Below are 17,422 nucleotides of genomic sequence, written 5' to 3' on the forward strand. Positions count from 1 at the left end.
TGCTAACAGAGAGCAATCCAGTTTGCTTGGAAGGTGACTGCCCACTGTTTTGGGTAGCTGGAGTAGCAGAAGAGATCTCTTTGTACACACAGAGAGAGGCTTGGTTGAAACCCCCTTCTACCCGATATTAACAATGAGGTTTGTGTGATCATCCCATATTTTAGTTTCATCATCTTTCACACAGAATAGCAAAAGTAACTACCTCAGAGGCTGTGAGAAAAATAAAATTAAACAATGCAAGTGAAATTTTACACTGTAAAACATAATAAAAAATTTTCATTTAGTTTGGGTAAGTGACCATTAGACCAATGGGATAAAAAATAGAAGACTTCTGTTTCTGACAAGAATTTTGTAACTGTAATACTAAGTTCTAGCTTCCAAGTATGTACCAGACTTTGTCTTTGCATGGAGTCTACTAACAATTGTGTTTATAACACAACATTAGGAATTTCCTCTGTTATTCCATTAAATTGCCAGATCCTCTACATAAGTTGCTTCCGCATGGAGAGCTCTGTTATGCTCCTTGGTAAATCACATGAAGTCACATACAGATGAAGTCCCAGGGTAGCTACAAGACCCCCGCAGGGACGATCCTTTACCGTGCTCATTTAGACAACCCTCATTTTGAGCTCTTGATAATGGTGGAAATCAATATGATCATTCATTCACACAATTATTGCCTTTTAGATTAAACGTTTAATCAACATATACTACGTGTCAAGCACTATGCTAAGGGTTGAGGAAAGATTAATAACTTTTAACTATCTCAGTTTTAATGAACTCATATTCTTGGAAAGCGAAGGTGAGCTTCCTTTTTACCACTGTACATTAGGAAGGAAAGTGGTCCAGTCTTGAAAGTGAAAGCCGCTCAGTCGTGTCTGACTCTTTGTGACTCCATGGATATACAGTCCATGGCATTCTTCAGGCCAGAATACTAGATTGGGCAGCCATTCTTTTCTCCAAGGGATTTTCCCAACACAGGGATCGAACCCAGGTCTCCCGCATTGCAAGCGGATTCTTTACCAGCTGAGCCACCAGGGAAGCCCAAGAATACTGGAGTGGGTAACTTATCCCTTTCTCCAGGGGATCTTCCTGACCCAGGAATCAAACCGGGGTCTCTTGAACTGCAGGCGGATTCTTTACCAGCTGAGCTACAAGGGAAGCCCAATCTTGGATGTGATGATTAAGAGGACAATGGTATGCAGATTTTTAGATACCAGATGATAAGGGAAACTTGGATGATCTTAGAAGCTAGGTGAACCTTACTTACCAAGTCTGCTTGAGGTTATTTAAATAGACTGAGTGGTAACACAATTTGTGTGGAATTTCTATTATTTTTTAGAAGCAGCCAAAATTTGGAGCCAAAGCTGTGAATAAGCTGTTGGTGATTAAACTAGGGAACATGCTTTTCATTTAAACAAATAGGTTGCGATTATTAAAATAGTGACCACATTTTTTCTTATGGGGTTTATAAACTTACTCCAAAGACACTTTTCAGAACAGAATTCTACAAGGGTCTTGGAGGTATAACATAATTGTTGGAAAGTGTGTATTTTTCTAAGATGACAGTTTTAAGGGAAGAACTTTCACTGAAGTACACATTTTTATGTTTTTATGCTTGTGCTTTTAATCACATTTAATAACATGTTAAGCCCATTATTAAAACTAGAGAAAAATTATGCCTGTGACCCCACCATTCTCACAAAATTAATGTTTTTATGTTATGTTTTGTTATACAATAGTAGCTTTTCATTATGTGTTAGTATTCATATATATAAGATGGAATTTTATTTTGAGATATACATCTTCAGTCATCTGAAGCCCCAGATAAAAAAATAGACAAACCAAAAATAGAATAGAATAGAATGTTTGTTTTAAGCTGGAAAGACTATCCTTGACTTGCTGACTTTTTGGATGCAATTAACAAATGCCAAGTTGCTCAAAGTGCTTCAGGTAGCTCTTCTTGTTTGAAAGTTTCAGACATGCACCTTTGAAGTAGCTATGCTCAGGCTCTCTTTTGTTTCCTGCTATGAGTTCCAGCTTCCCAGGAGTAACTGCTGCTTGCAGAGACAGTAGCTAGTTAAATGAGGACTGCACTGTGTATGTTGTTGTTGTTGAGTTGCTAAGTGGTGTCCGAATCTGTTGCAACCCCATGGACCATAGCCCACCAGGCACTTCTGTCCATGGGATTTTCAAGGCAAGAATATTGGAATGGGTTGCCATTTCCTTCTCCAAAAAAACTATTTATGGACACTGAAATTTGAATTTCCTATAATTTTCATGTGCCATGAAATAGTATTACTTAAAATAATTTTCCCAACCATTGAAAAACGCAAAAGCTAGTCTCAGCTCATGGGCTGAACAAAAACAGGCAACAGGCTGGATTTGGTCACTCCTGTTGTAACGTCTGGGATGGATCTGGAGTCAGAAGGCCTGGATTTCAACTCTGTGACGGTGGATAAGGTATGGAAACTCAGTCTCCTCACCTGTGAAATGGGTACGTGGCCGTCCTGGCAGCTGTCCAATGGGGACCTGGCCCATGCAATGCTCAGGCCTGGGGCCCTGTTCTTGGTCAAGGTAGGCTTTCCCTTGCTTGAGGCAGTTCATGGAGTGGGCTCTGGGCTCTGCCCACAGACAGGCTGACCTGGGGTCCCACCCAGCTTGGCCACTTCCGGTTGTGTAATTCTCCATAAGTCCGGTTTGCTTGAAGCCTAGGCTTCTGGCTGCAGCTCTCTTAGGAACTTGGGGAGGCCCCCTGGGATGTCTCGTGTCCCCACTCAGTGCCAGATACCTGGCACATGCTGGATAAAACTTGGCAGCCTTAGGGATGACACAGGATGCTGCTCTGGCCCCTCTGCAGTTTTGTGGGTCGCAGGTGGCGGAGCGGCAAGACGCCCTGGGGAACTGGCACGTTTCCCTCAATGACTTGCGAAGAAGGCAGGTCCCACTGTCCCCCCTTGCTGCCTTGTCCCCTGCCCTCTCTCCACCCCCTTCAACCTGCATCGTCCAGGCTCTCGCGCAGGTGGCAACGGGCTAGGCAGGACTGGAGGAGTGTCCCACCCACCCCCCAACCCGGGCTTAGGGAGGGGAAGGGAGCAGTTGCAGGGTCTATGCACCCGTGTACATCAGGTCAGCCGAATTTCAAACCCAGGCCTTGTTTGATTTTGCGCATTTTCCGGTCCATGGTGAAGCTCTCGATGTCTAAATGAGCATGGTAAAGGATTGTCCCTGCTGGGGTCTTGTAGATACCCCGGACTTCATCCTGTATGTGACTTCATGTGATTTACCAAGGAGCATAACAGAGCTCTCCATGCGGAAGCAACATATGTGGAGAATCTGGCAATTTAACGGAAGAACAAAGGAAATTTCTAATGTTGTGTTATAAACACAACTGTTAGTAGACTCCATGCAAAGACAAAGTCTGGTACACACTTGGAAGCTAAGACTTAGTATTATGGTTACAAAATTACTTTTAGAATTATAAATAAACTAAGATAAGACTTCCCTGGTGGCTCACACAGTAAAGAATCTGCCTGCAATGCAGGAGACCCGGGTTCGATCCCTGGATCAGGAAGATCCCCTGGAGAAGGGAATGGCTACCCACTCCAGTATTCTTGTCTGGAGAATCCCATGGACAGAGGAGCTTGGTGGCTGCAATCCATGGGGTCGCAAAGATCAACACCACTGAGCGACTAACACTTTCACTTTCACTTTAAGGGAAAACAATTAGGGTGGGTGGAGAATTACTCTGGCTACAACTTTGGAAACTGCAATATTCTGTGGGGGGAAAACAAAAGCCAACCAAACCAAAAAACTTCAGTTGTGTGGTTCTTTTTTAAAATGCAAAGGAATATTTTCTTACTGGTACTACAAAATGCTCGAGGTTTACTCTGCATTTTCACTGTCCAGACAAAGAATCAACCACTTCTGCAAGTTAAAAGAGTACAGGAAGAACCTGGAATAACTCCAGGTGGCTTGAGATGCTGTTTTAATCTCCTTTTCACCCTATTAGGGAGGGAAAGATTCCTACCCTAGGATTATGGGAATGGCTGACCACATGACACCCAACACTAGACAGATGAGATTGACCTGTAGGGTCCAGCTCACTTATATTATTATGTAATCAGTTTACCTCCAAATCATTGTCTTTCTCCTCATTACCATTCCTTTATGCCTTTTCTCCTCTCTTTCCCCTTCTTGCCTCCTTTCTCATTTCTTGTTTTATTTCATTAACTAGAAGATCCATGTTGTTAAATAACAGCATTGAAAATAGGTAATATTATGTCATTCATCATTTAGCAGAAATGTTTCTAAAATTTTGTCAATATGATGTTAGGACATTATTTTTAGATTTCTTTTTGACTTTCGAGTAACAATGTGAGTGGGCATTTGGATATATGCATCTGGAAATTAAGGGGGAAGTAAACTACAGGTATCGGAAGCCTTGATGAGATTCCCTAGGCAATAAGTTTAAATAGAGAAAAAAAGAAATCGAAGCATTCCAAGGTTAGATAACTGTTAGCTACCTTTTATCCTAATCTGCTTTTAAACCTTCACAAATTTTTTATATTCTCAAGTTACTTAAATTTATTATTTAATAATATTCACCAATTTTTATTAATCATTGCTTATTTTCTTTTTATTGTGAAATGAAACATAAATCTATGTTTCATAGAAAAGTACATGAAATATACATTTACAGTTTAATGAATAGTTAGAAAATGAACATCCAAGAAACCACCACAGGTCAAGAAACAGAAATTTTCCAGCATTCCTGAAGGCCTGTGCATGTTCCCCTCTCATCAGAGCTCCATCTCTTCCCCTGACAAACTCTTTTGACTTTTGTATTAATAGTCTCCTTGCTTTCCTTTATAGTTTGATTGCCAACGTATGTATACCTAAATACTCATTTAGTCAAAGCATATGGCATATGTTTACACTCAAGAAACCATTACCACAGTCAAGATAATGAACATTTTTTCTACCCCCAAAGACTCTTTGTATATTTTTATAATATTTTCCTCTAGTACGTCTCTGTTCTTACCTCCACTGATTTGCCTTCTGCTACTATAGATTAGGTTTCATTTTCTCAAATTTTACATAAATGGAATAATTCAGTATTAACTCTCTTTCTGGCTTCTTATCATTGAGCATCATAATTTTGAGATCTACCCATGTTATTATGAATATCATACTGTAGCATAACTTCATTCCTTTTTATTACTCAGTAGTATTCCACGGTATGGATGGACTACAGTTAATGTGTTCACCTATTGATGGGATATTTGGGTTGTTTTCAGTTTTAGCTATCACAAATAATGCTATTGTAAATATTCATGGACAAGTCTTTGCATAGGCATATATCTTCCTCTTACATAAATATCTGGCATTGGAATGGCTGGATCATTTAATAGGTGTATGTTTAACTTTTTTTTAAAGAAATATCTATTTGGATGTGTCAGGTCTTAGTTGTGGCACGCAGACTCTCTTAGTTGCAGCATGTAAATTCTTAGTTGCGGCATGTGAGATCTAGTTCCCTGACCAGGGATAGAACCTAGGTTCCCTGCATTGGGAGCACAGTCTTAGCCATTGGACTACCAGGGAAACCCTGGTGCATGTTTAACTTTTAAGAAACTACCAAACTGTTTTCCCACAGAGTGTATGAGAGTTCTTGTCCCTCCAACTCTCTCCAATAGTTTGTATGCTTAGTCTTATTATTTTATCCATTTTAATACATGTGAAGCTAGAATCTCATTCTGGTTTTGATTTGCATTTCCCTAATGATAACGATGTTAAATATCTTTGTATATGCTCATCTTCCAAACATCTTACTTGGTAAAGTGTTCAAATATTTTTCCATTTGTTAATTGGGGTGTTTATTTATTACTGAATTTTGAGTTTTTATATATTTTGGATACACATACTTTTCTTTCAGATATATTATATTATTTGCAGATAAGACTTTTTTTTTTTCTCTTCTGCTCTCAAAACAAGGTAGCCCTTCAATTGTTCTAGCTTTCTTCATGGATTTTAGTCCTAAATTCTGTCTTCCTCAGTTCCAAGATTTTCTCTCCTGCCCCCAAGTAGTAATTTTTTAAATCCAAGCCATTTAAAAAAGCAGATGGGGATATCATGGTGGCCAAGTGGTTAAGAATCCACCTTGCAGTGCAAGGAACACCCATTTGATCTTTGCTCCGGGAAGATCTCACATGCCTTGGAGCAACTAAGCCCATGTGCCACAACTACTGAACCAGTGCTCTGGAGTCAGCGAGCCGCAACTACTGAGCCAACATGCTGCAATTACAGAAGCTGGCACTCTACAGACAGTGCTCCACAACAAAGAGAAGACACCACAATGAAGAGGAGCCCCCACTTGCCGCAACTAGAGAAAGCCTGCGTGCAGCAACAAAGACCCACCACAGGCAAAAAACAATAAAATAATAAATATTAAAAAAAAAAAGAAAAGCAGATGGACCTTTCTCCTCACAGTACCTCACCATGAGCAGCAAAAGCTTGACTTCTGCTTGTATCATTTCTTTTTCCAGGTTTGTTTTTTGTATTGCCAGCCCCTACTCCCTCCCACCTCACTTACTTTCTTGCAACTTTTAGCTATTTATATAAAAGGATGTCTGCTAAAACTCTTCACAGTTTACTTCTGCTTATCTGTTTGCCTCTTCATTGTTTGATAAATTATGAATTGATTTGAAATTCCAGGAAGAGTTTGGAATTGATATAGTGGGTGATTTTATTTTATTGTTTTTTTCTTAAAGTTTAGGTAATTTATGTATAGTTTCTTGTTTTATCACAAAGGAATTATACCAAAATCTTCTGAATATAGTGTTTTGTTGCATCACAAAACTTATTGCCATTATTTTCTAATAACACAAACTGAAAGTTTTGATTTGCTTTTTGACTCCATATTTTCTAAAGATCAACTTACAACTTTTTTCAACGTTGTTTGTTTTGTGGTTCTTTAATACTCATTAATTTCCAGTTTTTTTTGTACTGTGGTCACAGACCTCTATGACCATAGGCCAACTAATATAATATCAGCTACACTGAAGAGCTTGAGTTATCTATTTGAAATACCATATTTGCATTTGAACTGAATATGTATTCTCAATGGTAATATGCAAAGTTTAATATGCCTTTCAAAGTTTAGCCTATTAATTTTATTATTCAATTTCCCATAGGTGGCCTTTTAATCAGTCTTCTTTTCTTCTGTTTTTATAAATTAAAAAAATGCAAAATTCTACAAAGAATATCAAAACATCCATGTGCCCATCATCAAGATCTGGTAATTATCAAGTATTTTCACGTTTATTTAAACTTATGATTTTAATGACAGAACATGTCTCAAGAACAATCTCAAGAACACTTGAGACCCCCTTTGCCATCTCCAATTCTAATTTTCTGCTTCCTACACAAAAGAAGAAAGTATTAATAATTTATTATGTATCCTTCATGGTTTTTTAAAAATACTTTTATACATTACCTTTGTATTCTTGGAATATATATATGTGTGTGCGCACACGTGCTCAGTCGCTAAGTCATGTCCGACTCTTTTGCAACCCCTTGGGCTGTAGCCCACCAGGCTCCTCTGTCCATGGGATTCTCCAGGCAAGAATACTGGAGTGGATTGCCATGCCCTCTTCCAGGGGATCTTCCCAACCCAGGGATCGAACTGACATCTCTTATGTATTGGCAGGCGGCTTCTTTACCACTAGCACCACCTGGGGAGCCCACTGCTGAGTTTTGCAAATTTACTGACATATTGGGTGCAGCACTTTAACAGCATCATCTTTTAGGATTTGAAACAGTTCAGCTGGAATTCCATCACCTCCACTAGCTTTGTTTGTAGTAATGCTTCCTAAGGCTCACTTAACGTCACACTCCAAGATGTCTGGCTCTAGGTGAGTGACCACACCATCATGTTTATTTGGGCCATTAAGACCTTCCTTGTGTCATTCTTCTGTGTATTCTTGCCACCTCTTCTTATTCTCTTCTGCTTCTGTTAAGTCCTTCCATTTCTGTCCTTTATTGTCCCCATTTTTGCATGAATTGTTCCCTTGTGTGCGTGCATGCATATGTGTTAATTCACTTCAGCTGTGTCCATCTCTTTGTGGCGCTATGGACTATAGCCTGCCAGGCTCCTCTGTCTATGGGATTCTTCAGGCAAGAATACTGGAGTGGGTTGCCATGCCCTCCTCCAGGGGATCTTCCCACCCAGGGATAAAACCCGTGTCTCTTGCATCTCCTCAACTGGCAGGAGGGCTCTTTACCACTAGCAATACCTTGGAAGCCTGAATGTTCCCTTGGTATCTCATCTGTAGTCTAGTCTAGTTTTAAGTTATACTGGTTGCAAATATCATTTTCTAATCTCTAGCTTGTTTTTGTTGTGTTTTCTAACACAGATTTTAAAAACATATTGACCTAGTAAACTTTATGAAACTTTTCCTTCATAGCTCTTGCTTTTTATATCTTAAGAGTTCTTACCCAGTTACAGTTATTTTCTACTCTGTTTTCTTCGATAGCTTTCAGAGTTTTGATTTTGACATTCTTCTCTGTGTCAGGTATAAGGTAGGAATCTAATTTTTAAAACGTAAATGAACCTAAATTAACATACATGTACTCATCACAGGATGAGATGGTTGGATGGCATCACTGATTCGATGGACATGGGTTTGGGTAGACTCCAGGAGTTGGTGATGGACAGAGAGGCCTGGCGTGCTGCAATTCATGGGGTTGCAAAGAGTCGGACACGACTGAGCGACTGAACTGAACTGAACTCATCACATAGTATCCACAATTATCAATAATTCGACAATTCTTTTTCACCTATATCCCCATGATTCAGAAGAGAACGCTGGAATATTTTAAGGCAAATTACAGGCATTATGTCTTTCATGCATCTCTAGCTGAAGACATTTTTAAAACATAGCAACAATGGCATTGTAGATGAAAAACAACAGCATTATTGCTATTTTAATATCATCCAATATTGAATCCATATTCAATCCTGTGTATTGAATCCTATGTATTTAAATTTCCAGATTATCTCAAAATTTCTTCTATTTTTTATTTACTCAGATTTAGGATTCAAATGAGGTCAAGGTCCACATATGCCTTTGTGGGTTTTTGTCAAAGTCACTCTTCCCCATTCTATTCTTATGTCATTGATTTGTTGGAAAAACTGGGTAGTTTACCTATGAAATAACTTACATTCAGCATTTGACTTACTGCTTCCTCATCTTCATGCTTAACTTCATCCTCCTCTGTTTCCTGTGAACTCCTAGTTATGATTAGATTCTATTTCAATTCAGTATCGATTTTCTTTGACACAACACTTCAGAGATGCTATCGTGTGCTTCTTATTACATACTATTATGAGGTACATAACATCTGTATTTCTCATTTTTAATAATGTGAAGCTTGATTAATGTGCTTAGCTGGTGTCAATCTGGTCTTTCCGATAAAAATTTCCCTCCTTCGACTTTCACCGACTGGTTCTGGCATATATTGGGTAATTTTGCCTAAATCTGTTATTTAATTAGAGCTTGCAAATTTGTGATTTTCTGATCTTGTCATTCCTTCTGCATTTATTAGCTGGAATTTTTATAAAAGGAAGAATTCCCCCTTTGACTATTTGATTACTCTAAAATGCAGTTTATACAAGAAAGACAGGCTAAGGGGTAGATTTTTTAAAACTGTATCAATGTTCAGAATAATGAGTTGATATTGTAACTTATATTGTTGACCAACGAAGTCTTTGTTTTTAAAATATCACTCTAAGCATATGTAAAACTGATATGTTTTAATCAATTTCAAGCATTTTTGATGCTCTGATTTTTTACATCTTTAGCTAGTGGGAGCCCCTTTACTTGACCCTATGTATTCTTTGACATGACCCCGTTAGACCATAGGAGTTTCCTGGTCTGGCACAGTGAATGTCTCCAGTTTATCTTTTTCAGTTCCTTCTTATGACTGGATAGATACTTGATAATATCAGTTAACAACCACAGCTCACCCAAGTAATAGTTCCAGTCATAGCTGCCATGTAGCATGTGGTATTTTTCTAGAGAAGATCAATAATACCTCATTTACACAGTATGATTTGGGAAAATGCATTCTTTTCTGTCTCAGTTGCACACTGTCCATTTGCTCTTTGAGTGGAAACAATGTACTTTTATACAGTTAATCATAGTATATCTACATGTACAGCCATACATAGTTTTTTTTTTTATTGAAGGATAATTGCTTTACAGAATTTTGTTGTTTTCTGTCAAATCTCAACATGAATCAGCCATGAATATACATATATCCCCTCCCTTTTGAGCTTCCCTGGTAGCTCAGACAGTAAAGAATCTACCTGCAGTGCAGGAGACCTGGGTTCAATCCCTGGGTCAGGAAGGTCTCCTGGAGAAGGAAATGGCAACCCACTCCAGTATCCTTGCCTGGAAAATCCCATGGACGGAGGAGCCTGGCAGGCCATAGTCCATGGGGTCGCAAAGAGTCAGACATGACTGAGCGACTTCACTCACTCACTTTGAACCTCCCTCCCATCTCCCTCTCCATCCCACCCCTCTAGGTTGATACAGAGCCCCTGTTTGAGTTTCCTGAGCCATACAGCAAATTCCTTTTGGCTATCTATTTTACATATGGTAATGTAGTAAGAGTTCTAGATAATATGGATATCCCCTAAGAACATCATATAGATCCATTTCATTGATGGTATTATGCTGTTTAGGCTGGGTGAACAAAAAGTGGCTAGCATGTTAGAGACCTTGATACAACATATATGCTCCAGATGGTGAGAGATAAACCTGCAAAATTTTAGGAACATGCCACATCCACACAATTTTTGGAAATGGTCAGGAGTAGGCCAATATATGGGCTTCCCTAGTAGCTCAGCTGGTAAAGAATCTGCCCGCAATGCAGGAGACCCCGGTTTGATTCCTGGATCGGGAAGATCCCCTGGAGAAGGGATAGGCTACCCACTCCAGTATTCCTGGGCCTTCCTGGTAGCTCAGGTAGTAAAGAATCCACTTGCAATGCAGGAGACCTGGGTTTGATCCCTGGGTTGGGAAGATCCCTGGGAGGAGGGCATGGCAACCCACACCAGTATTCTTGCCTGGAGAATCCCTATGGACAGAGGAGCCTGGTGGGCTACCGTCCATGGGGTCGCAAAAAGTTGGGACATGACTGAGCAACCAAGCACAGCACAGACCAATATATCCCCTTCAAAGTAAAAGGCATACGCTGGCAACTTGTACCTCCTACCACAACAAAAGGAGGCCCAAAACCTGTTTGAGTTCTGGAGGTAGCATATGCCTTGAAATATTACTCTTGTCCTATGCTGAAGTGAAGTGAAGTGAAAGTCGCTCAGTTGTGTCCAACTCTTTGCGACCCCATGGACTATACAATCCATGGGAGTCTCCAGACCAGAATACTAGACTGAGTAGCCTTTCCCTTCTCCAGGGGATCTTGCCAACCCAGGGATCGAATCCAGGTCTCCCTCATCGCAGGTGGATTCTTTAACAACTGAGCCACACGGGAAGCCCACAAGGGAGTGCTGAGTGGTATGAAATGATGTCAGCTTTGAGAGGGGCCCAGAGCACGAAAAGACTCTGTACCTGGTCCAGGTTATGGGGCCAAAAGCCTTTCTACCTGAGCCACATCAAGTAGATCCTATGATGCATGAAGTATTAATTGTGAGGAAAGATGCCATGTGGCATTTGTGGCAATCCCTAGTGGGAAAATCACAACCCAGGGCTCTGAGGTCCTGAAGTAAGGGCAAAAACTCTTGAAAAGTAGCTCCTACTGTTCTACCAGGCCCAGGTGTTTTACTGGGAAATGGAATGCTTGGCCACGTGGCTAGAACTGACCCCTGGTGACACAAGTCCTTTAGACCTTCCAAATCAAATGTTGGAGTGGGTCCAGCAACAATCCTTTATAAGACAGAAATAGTATATCTGAGGTGAAACACAAAGAGGACCAGCACGTACCCATAAGTGGCCAGCCCAGACCTCCAAGCACAGAACCACGGTTACACTGGTACCTCTCCCTCCCTCAGGTCACAGTTAGGGGGTTACCATATGACCAGCTGAAGGAGGGAAAAAAAAGGCCTCAAATTGGTTTACAGATAAGGCAGCCCTATATATGGGTATATGGATGACTATTATATTTTACCTTCAATCAGAATGCCCTTGAAAGACAGTGGTGAAGAAAAAGTCTCCCAGTTGGCAGAGCTTTGGGGATTGTGTTTGGCCATTCATTTCGTGTGGAAATAGAAGTGGTGTGAGGTTAAACTATATCCAAATGATCAGTAGTCTGAAAGAAAAAATGGCGGAAGACTGGAGATAAGAACGTCTGAAAGGACTTCTCTGGTGGTCCAGTGGTTATGAATCTGCGCGCCAATGCACAAGACACAGGTTCCATCCTTGATCTGGGAAGATTCCACATGCGCGAGGCAATAACTACTGAAGCCAGTGCACCACAACTACTGAGCCCACGCTCTAGAGCCTGTGTGCCACAACTACTGAAGGGCACCTGCTCTAGAGCCCGTGCTCTGCAACAAGAGAAGCGACCACAATGAGAAGCCTGCATATCACAACTAGAAAGTAGCCCCTACTCCTCACAACCAGAGAAAGCCTGAGCACAGCAACAAAAACTCAGCACAGCCAAGAACTCAAAAAAAAAAAAAAAAGAAGAAGAATGTCTGACATACTTGGATGTAGATACATGTACAAGTGGACAAGAAATATAAAGGTTTTAATATCACATATCCACCAAAGAGCATCTGACTTGAAAGAAGCACTAAACAACCAAGTAGAGAAAAGGATGTTGCTGACTGAATTTATCACTCCAGTGCTGTCACTATGGGCACATGAGCAAAGTAGTCATGGTGACGAAGATAGAGGCTACACATGAGCCCATCAGCTTCAACTCACACTAAAATTAGTCTATCTATTGCCACTGGTGAATATTCAACTGTTTTGCAGTGGAGATCAAAACTGACCCCTGGGACTTCAATGATGCTCCAGTGGCTAAGGTTCTGTGCTCTCAATGCAGAGGGCATGGGTTCAATCCTTGGGCAGGGAAGTAGATCCCACATGCTGCAACTAAAGACCCCACGTGCCACAATAAAGATCAAAGATTCTGTGTGCCACAACTAAGACCAAGTGTGGCCAAAAAAAAAAAAAAAAAGATAAAAAAGTTAACCCCTGAGAGGACACCATTCCCTGGAAATCAGTTGGCCACCCTTTGGTACACTGAACTCTCTCCAGAGTCAACAATTTCCATTCCATGCATGGTTTGTCATTCCTACCTGCAGGACCTCAGTGAGCACCCTTATCCAGGGACTTATAGAATGTTTCATACACCAGTATGGGACCGTACATAACATCACATCATACCAGGAAACCTATTTCACAGCAAAAGAAGTAAGAGAATGGCCCAGGACCACAGTATCCATTGGTCATATGACATAGTACATGACACAGGAGCTGCTAGCTTTAGAAAATGTAGGGGTGGCATATTGAAGATGTAGCTAAAGCATCAATTCTGAAGCAATATTCTGCAAGGATGGCTGTGTCATCCTCCAGGACTTAGTGTCTGTATTGAATCAAAGGCATTTACATGATACTGTGTCCACAGTAGGAAGCATACATGGGTCTGGGAACGGAACTATGGAAACAGAAGTGATTCCACTTACCATCATTCCCAGTAATTCACTGGAGGACGTTGTGCTGCAGTATTCACAGCTCTGGAATCTAAAGGGTGGAAGTCTTGATTTCCAACGGGGGTATACTTTTACTCCAGAAGGCACAGCGAAAGTCCCAGCAAGTTATAAGCTGTAACTGCCACCTGGGAACTTTGGGTTCTTCTAGTCCAGAGTGCAGAAGAAGAGTCACCATCTTGGGATAACTGACCCTGATCATCAGCTTGAGGTAGACCTGTTGTTACACAATGGAGCAGGGCAGGATATGAGTGGATCCCTGGTGGCCTGGGCCTTGCTGTCAAGTAAGCCACTGATTTCAGCAGAGGTGGTAGCTGAAGGTGAGAAGACTCTAGGAAGGAAAGAAACAAGAAGTGATTATGGCAGGAGGTATATATCATCCCACTAACCTCCCCCTTCTAAACATCTGCTCAGGAAAAGAGGCCAGCCAGAATCCTGGAGGAGCTGTTTCCTAAACATACATGGAAATAATGTTTCAAAGAAATGTAGTTTCTGATAAACACAGAAATGCACTGGCAAGTCCCTTCTTTAGGGCATGATTTACTGCATAGCTGTGGGGAGTGGGATCAGCAGTCAGCAAATCCGCTTCCAAGAGGCATCTCATCCAAGGTAAACCATTTCCAAGGCTACTCACATTCAGTGACTACAAAGTGAAGGTGTCAAAGCCTGACCATGTTACCTTGTTGGGTGATGATTCTGATGGCCAATGCTCACTTCCAAGAAGCTGAGACAGGTTGGCCAAGGGTTTGATGAGACTGTATTGGGCTGCAAGCCATGAAGTTTGACTCCTGCCCTGCTCAATCCTGCCCCTTTCCCTTCAAAGGTGTTGACCTAAACATCTTACATTCCCAACTTCAACTCAGCACCAACTTCTGCATCATGCCACCCATGACGAAGGATTACAATTTTTAAAGTCTGGACTTCCCTGCTGCTGCTGCTGCTGCTAAGTCACTTCAGTCGTGTCCGACTCTGCGCGACCCCATAGACGGCAGCCCACCAGGCTCCGCCATCCCTGGGATTCTCCAGGCAAGAACACTGGAGTGGGTTGCCATTTCCTTCTCCAATGCACGAAAGTGAAAAGTGAAAGTGAAGTCGCTCAGTCGTGTCCGACTCTTCGTGACCCCATGGACTGCAGCCTACCAGGCTCCTCCGTCCACGGGATTTTCCAGGCAAGAGTACTGGAGTGGGGTGCCATTGCCTTCTCCGTTGGACTTCCCTAGTCCTAACTATAAAATCTGATAGGAATCTGACTGCCAATGCAGGGGACACAGGTTCGATCCCTGGTCTGGGAAGATTCCACATGCCCTGGAGCAACTGAACCCATGCATCACAACTACTGAGCCTACTACACTCTACAGTCCTCAAGCTCCAACTACTGAGCCCGTGTGCCACAATTACTGAAGCCCATGTGCCTAGAGCCTATGCTCTACAACAAGAAAAGCCACTGCAATGAGAAGCCTGAGCACTGCAACTAGAGAGTAGCCCCTGCTTGCCACAACTAGAGAAAGCCCACACATAGCAACAAAAACTCAGCACAATCAAAAATAAAATAAAATAAAAAAATTTATAGTCAAAAGCTGGATTCCTATATAAACAAATTATTGCTTTTGCTTTTTTTTTTTTTCCAGGAAAAATTATGCTGGTAGGAATCATCTTTGTTTTGAAATGTGGTTCAGTTCTTCACTGTATTTAGAGTATCTCATGGCCCAGGCAATTCCTCATGGTACTTAGGTAACCAGAGGATAAAAAATCTATGTATCTCATATATGAAGCAGATCTGTCAATGGGAGAAATAGTCATTCTTAATAATAATGTTGAAGAGCTGTTTTCTGAGTTTTGAATTTTATTTGCCACAGGCTTATCTGAACTTGAGTGTTCAAAATGACACAATGCCTGGTTCTAAAAAGACAGTTAATAAATTTATTATTATTATATATTATAAAGTTCAAATTCTACATTACATGAATGAAATCTTGGTAAAACAAGAATTTGTACAGTGATCAAGTTTATATAAACTATTATATACAATAGAGTCTGTCGTACAGAGTTAAGGAAGTCAGAAGGAGAAAAATAAATATCGTATACTAACACATATATGTGGAATCTAGAAAACTGAACAGACGAGCCTACTTCCAGGGCAGAAATAGAGACACAGACATGTGAACACAAGAGGGGAAAGAGAGGGTGAGGTGAATTGGGAGAGGAGGATTGATACACATACATGACCATGTGTAAAACAGATAGCTAGTGGGAACCTGCTATAAAGCACAGGAAGCTCAGCTCACTTCAGTTCAGTTCAGTTCAGTCGCTCAGTCGTGTCTGACTCTCCACGACCCCATGAATTGCAGCACGCCAGGCCTCTCTGTCCATCACCAACTCCCGGAGTCTACCCAAACCTATGTTCATCGAGTCGGTGATGCCATCCAACCATCTCATCCTCTGTCGTCCTCTTCTCCTTCCGCCCCCAATCCTACCCGGCATTAGAGTCTTTTCCAATGAGTCAACCCTTCGCATGAGATGGCCAAAGTATTGGAGCTTCAGCTTCAACATCAGACCTTCAGCTCAGTACTCTATGATAACCTAGAGGGGTGGGGCGGGGGAGATGGGAGGGAGGTCCAAGAGGGAGAGGATATATGTATGCATACAGCTGATTCACCTCATTGTACAGCAGAAGCAAACACAACATTGTAAAGCAATTATACTCAAAAAAAAAAAGCCTTTGTGTATAATAGATACTAATGGTAAAAGGTTATCCATGCTCTCAAAGATTTTGAAAACTGGTTGTAGCATGATGGAACACAACGTACTTAACAAATACATATTGCCCTGTTCAGTTCAGTAAATGTTAAGTATGTGTCTGTATTCACTGCTAGAGTGAGAAGCCTGAGATAAACAAGCCTGTTGTTTTGTTTTGTAATCTTTGTATCCACTTCTAAAAGGGAACTCCACCTTACTGATAACTGACTTGCTCACTTTAGGCTTTAGGCAGAGCTCTGAAGTAGCATTGGAGAAGGAAATGGCAACCCACTCCAGTGTTCTTGCCTGGAGAATCCCAGGGACGGCGGAGCCTGGTGGGCTGCCAGAGTCTATGGGGTCGCACAGAGTCGGACACGACTGAAGCGACTTAGCAGCAGCAGCAGCTGAAGTAGCTGACTCTATCCTTGGCTAGACCCTCACACCACCAGGAGACATTCAACTTCCTATGAAGATAGGGTGACTCTTGAGTGGAAAGATCAAGGTCAAGTCAAAGGCCACATCCTGTGACCGATTGCTTTCCGAGGTAAGACAAATCAGAGAGAGCTTTGCTTAGAATGGCTATAAATCTTAACGACCCAGCCTGTGGCTTCTACCAGAAAGAAGTTGTAGATTTTCTAAATGAGCAGATAATTCAAAATGGAGTCAGTCCCTATTTCTATGTGATGCACATGTTCAAGTCCTGGGGGGATGTGGAGATGAAGCTGAAGGACGTTCTGAATAACCCAGCGATACCAGGAGGCATGAAGGAGGCTTGTGCCTGGACTATCCTGGCCCTCGCCGTGCGGTTTGCTGAGAAGCAGAAGCGGGAGGATGCAGAAAAGATAAAAAAGCTCCAAGATCAGCTGGAGGAGCAGAAGCTCCTCACAGGTACCTTGTTGGGAAGGGTGAGTAGACTTAGGAGGGAAGCAAGAGAAGGAAAAGGAGAAA

The 17,422-nt window shown here is 41.5% G+C and overlaps 1 protein-coding gene across 2 annotated transcripts in view; it reads right to left on the bottom strand.

Annotated features, from left to right (window-relative positions):
• Positions 1–17,422, bottom strand: part of LOC145536418 (uncharacterized) — a 96,845-nt gene that overhangs the window by 54,628 nt on the left and 24,795 nt on the right. For both annotated transcript variants that reach the window (XM_081565767.1, XM_081565766.1), the window contains exon 2: positions 13,715–14,069. In XM_081565767.1, the coding sequence (XP_081421893.1) occupies positions 13,813–14,069 (257 nt within the window). In that variant the 3' untranslated portion in view covers positions 13,715–13,812. The remainder of the gene's footprint in view (positions 1–13,714; positions 14,070–17,422) is intronic.

This window comes from Giraffa tippelskirchi, chromosome X (genome assembly GCF_054371585.1).
Source record: "Giraffa tippelskirchi isolate mGirTip1 chromosome X, T2T-mGirTip1v1.2.pri, whole genome shotgun sequence".
In the NCBI taxonomy this organism is placed as follows: Eukaryota; Metazoa; Chordata; class Mammalia; order Artiodactyla; family Giraffidae; genus Giraffa; species Giraffa tippelskirchi.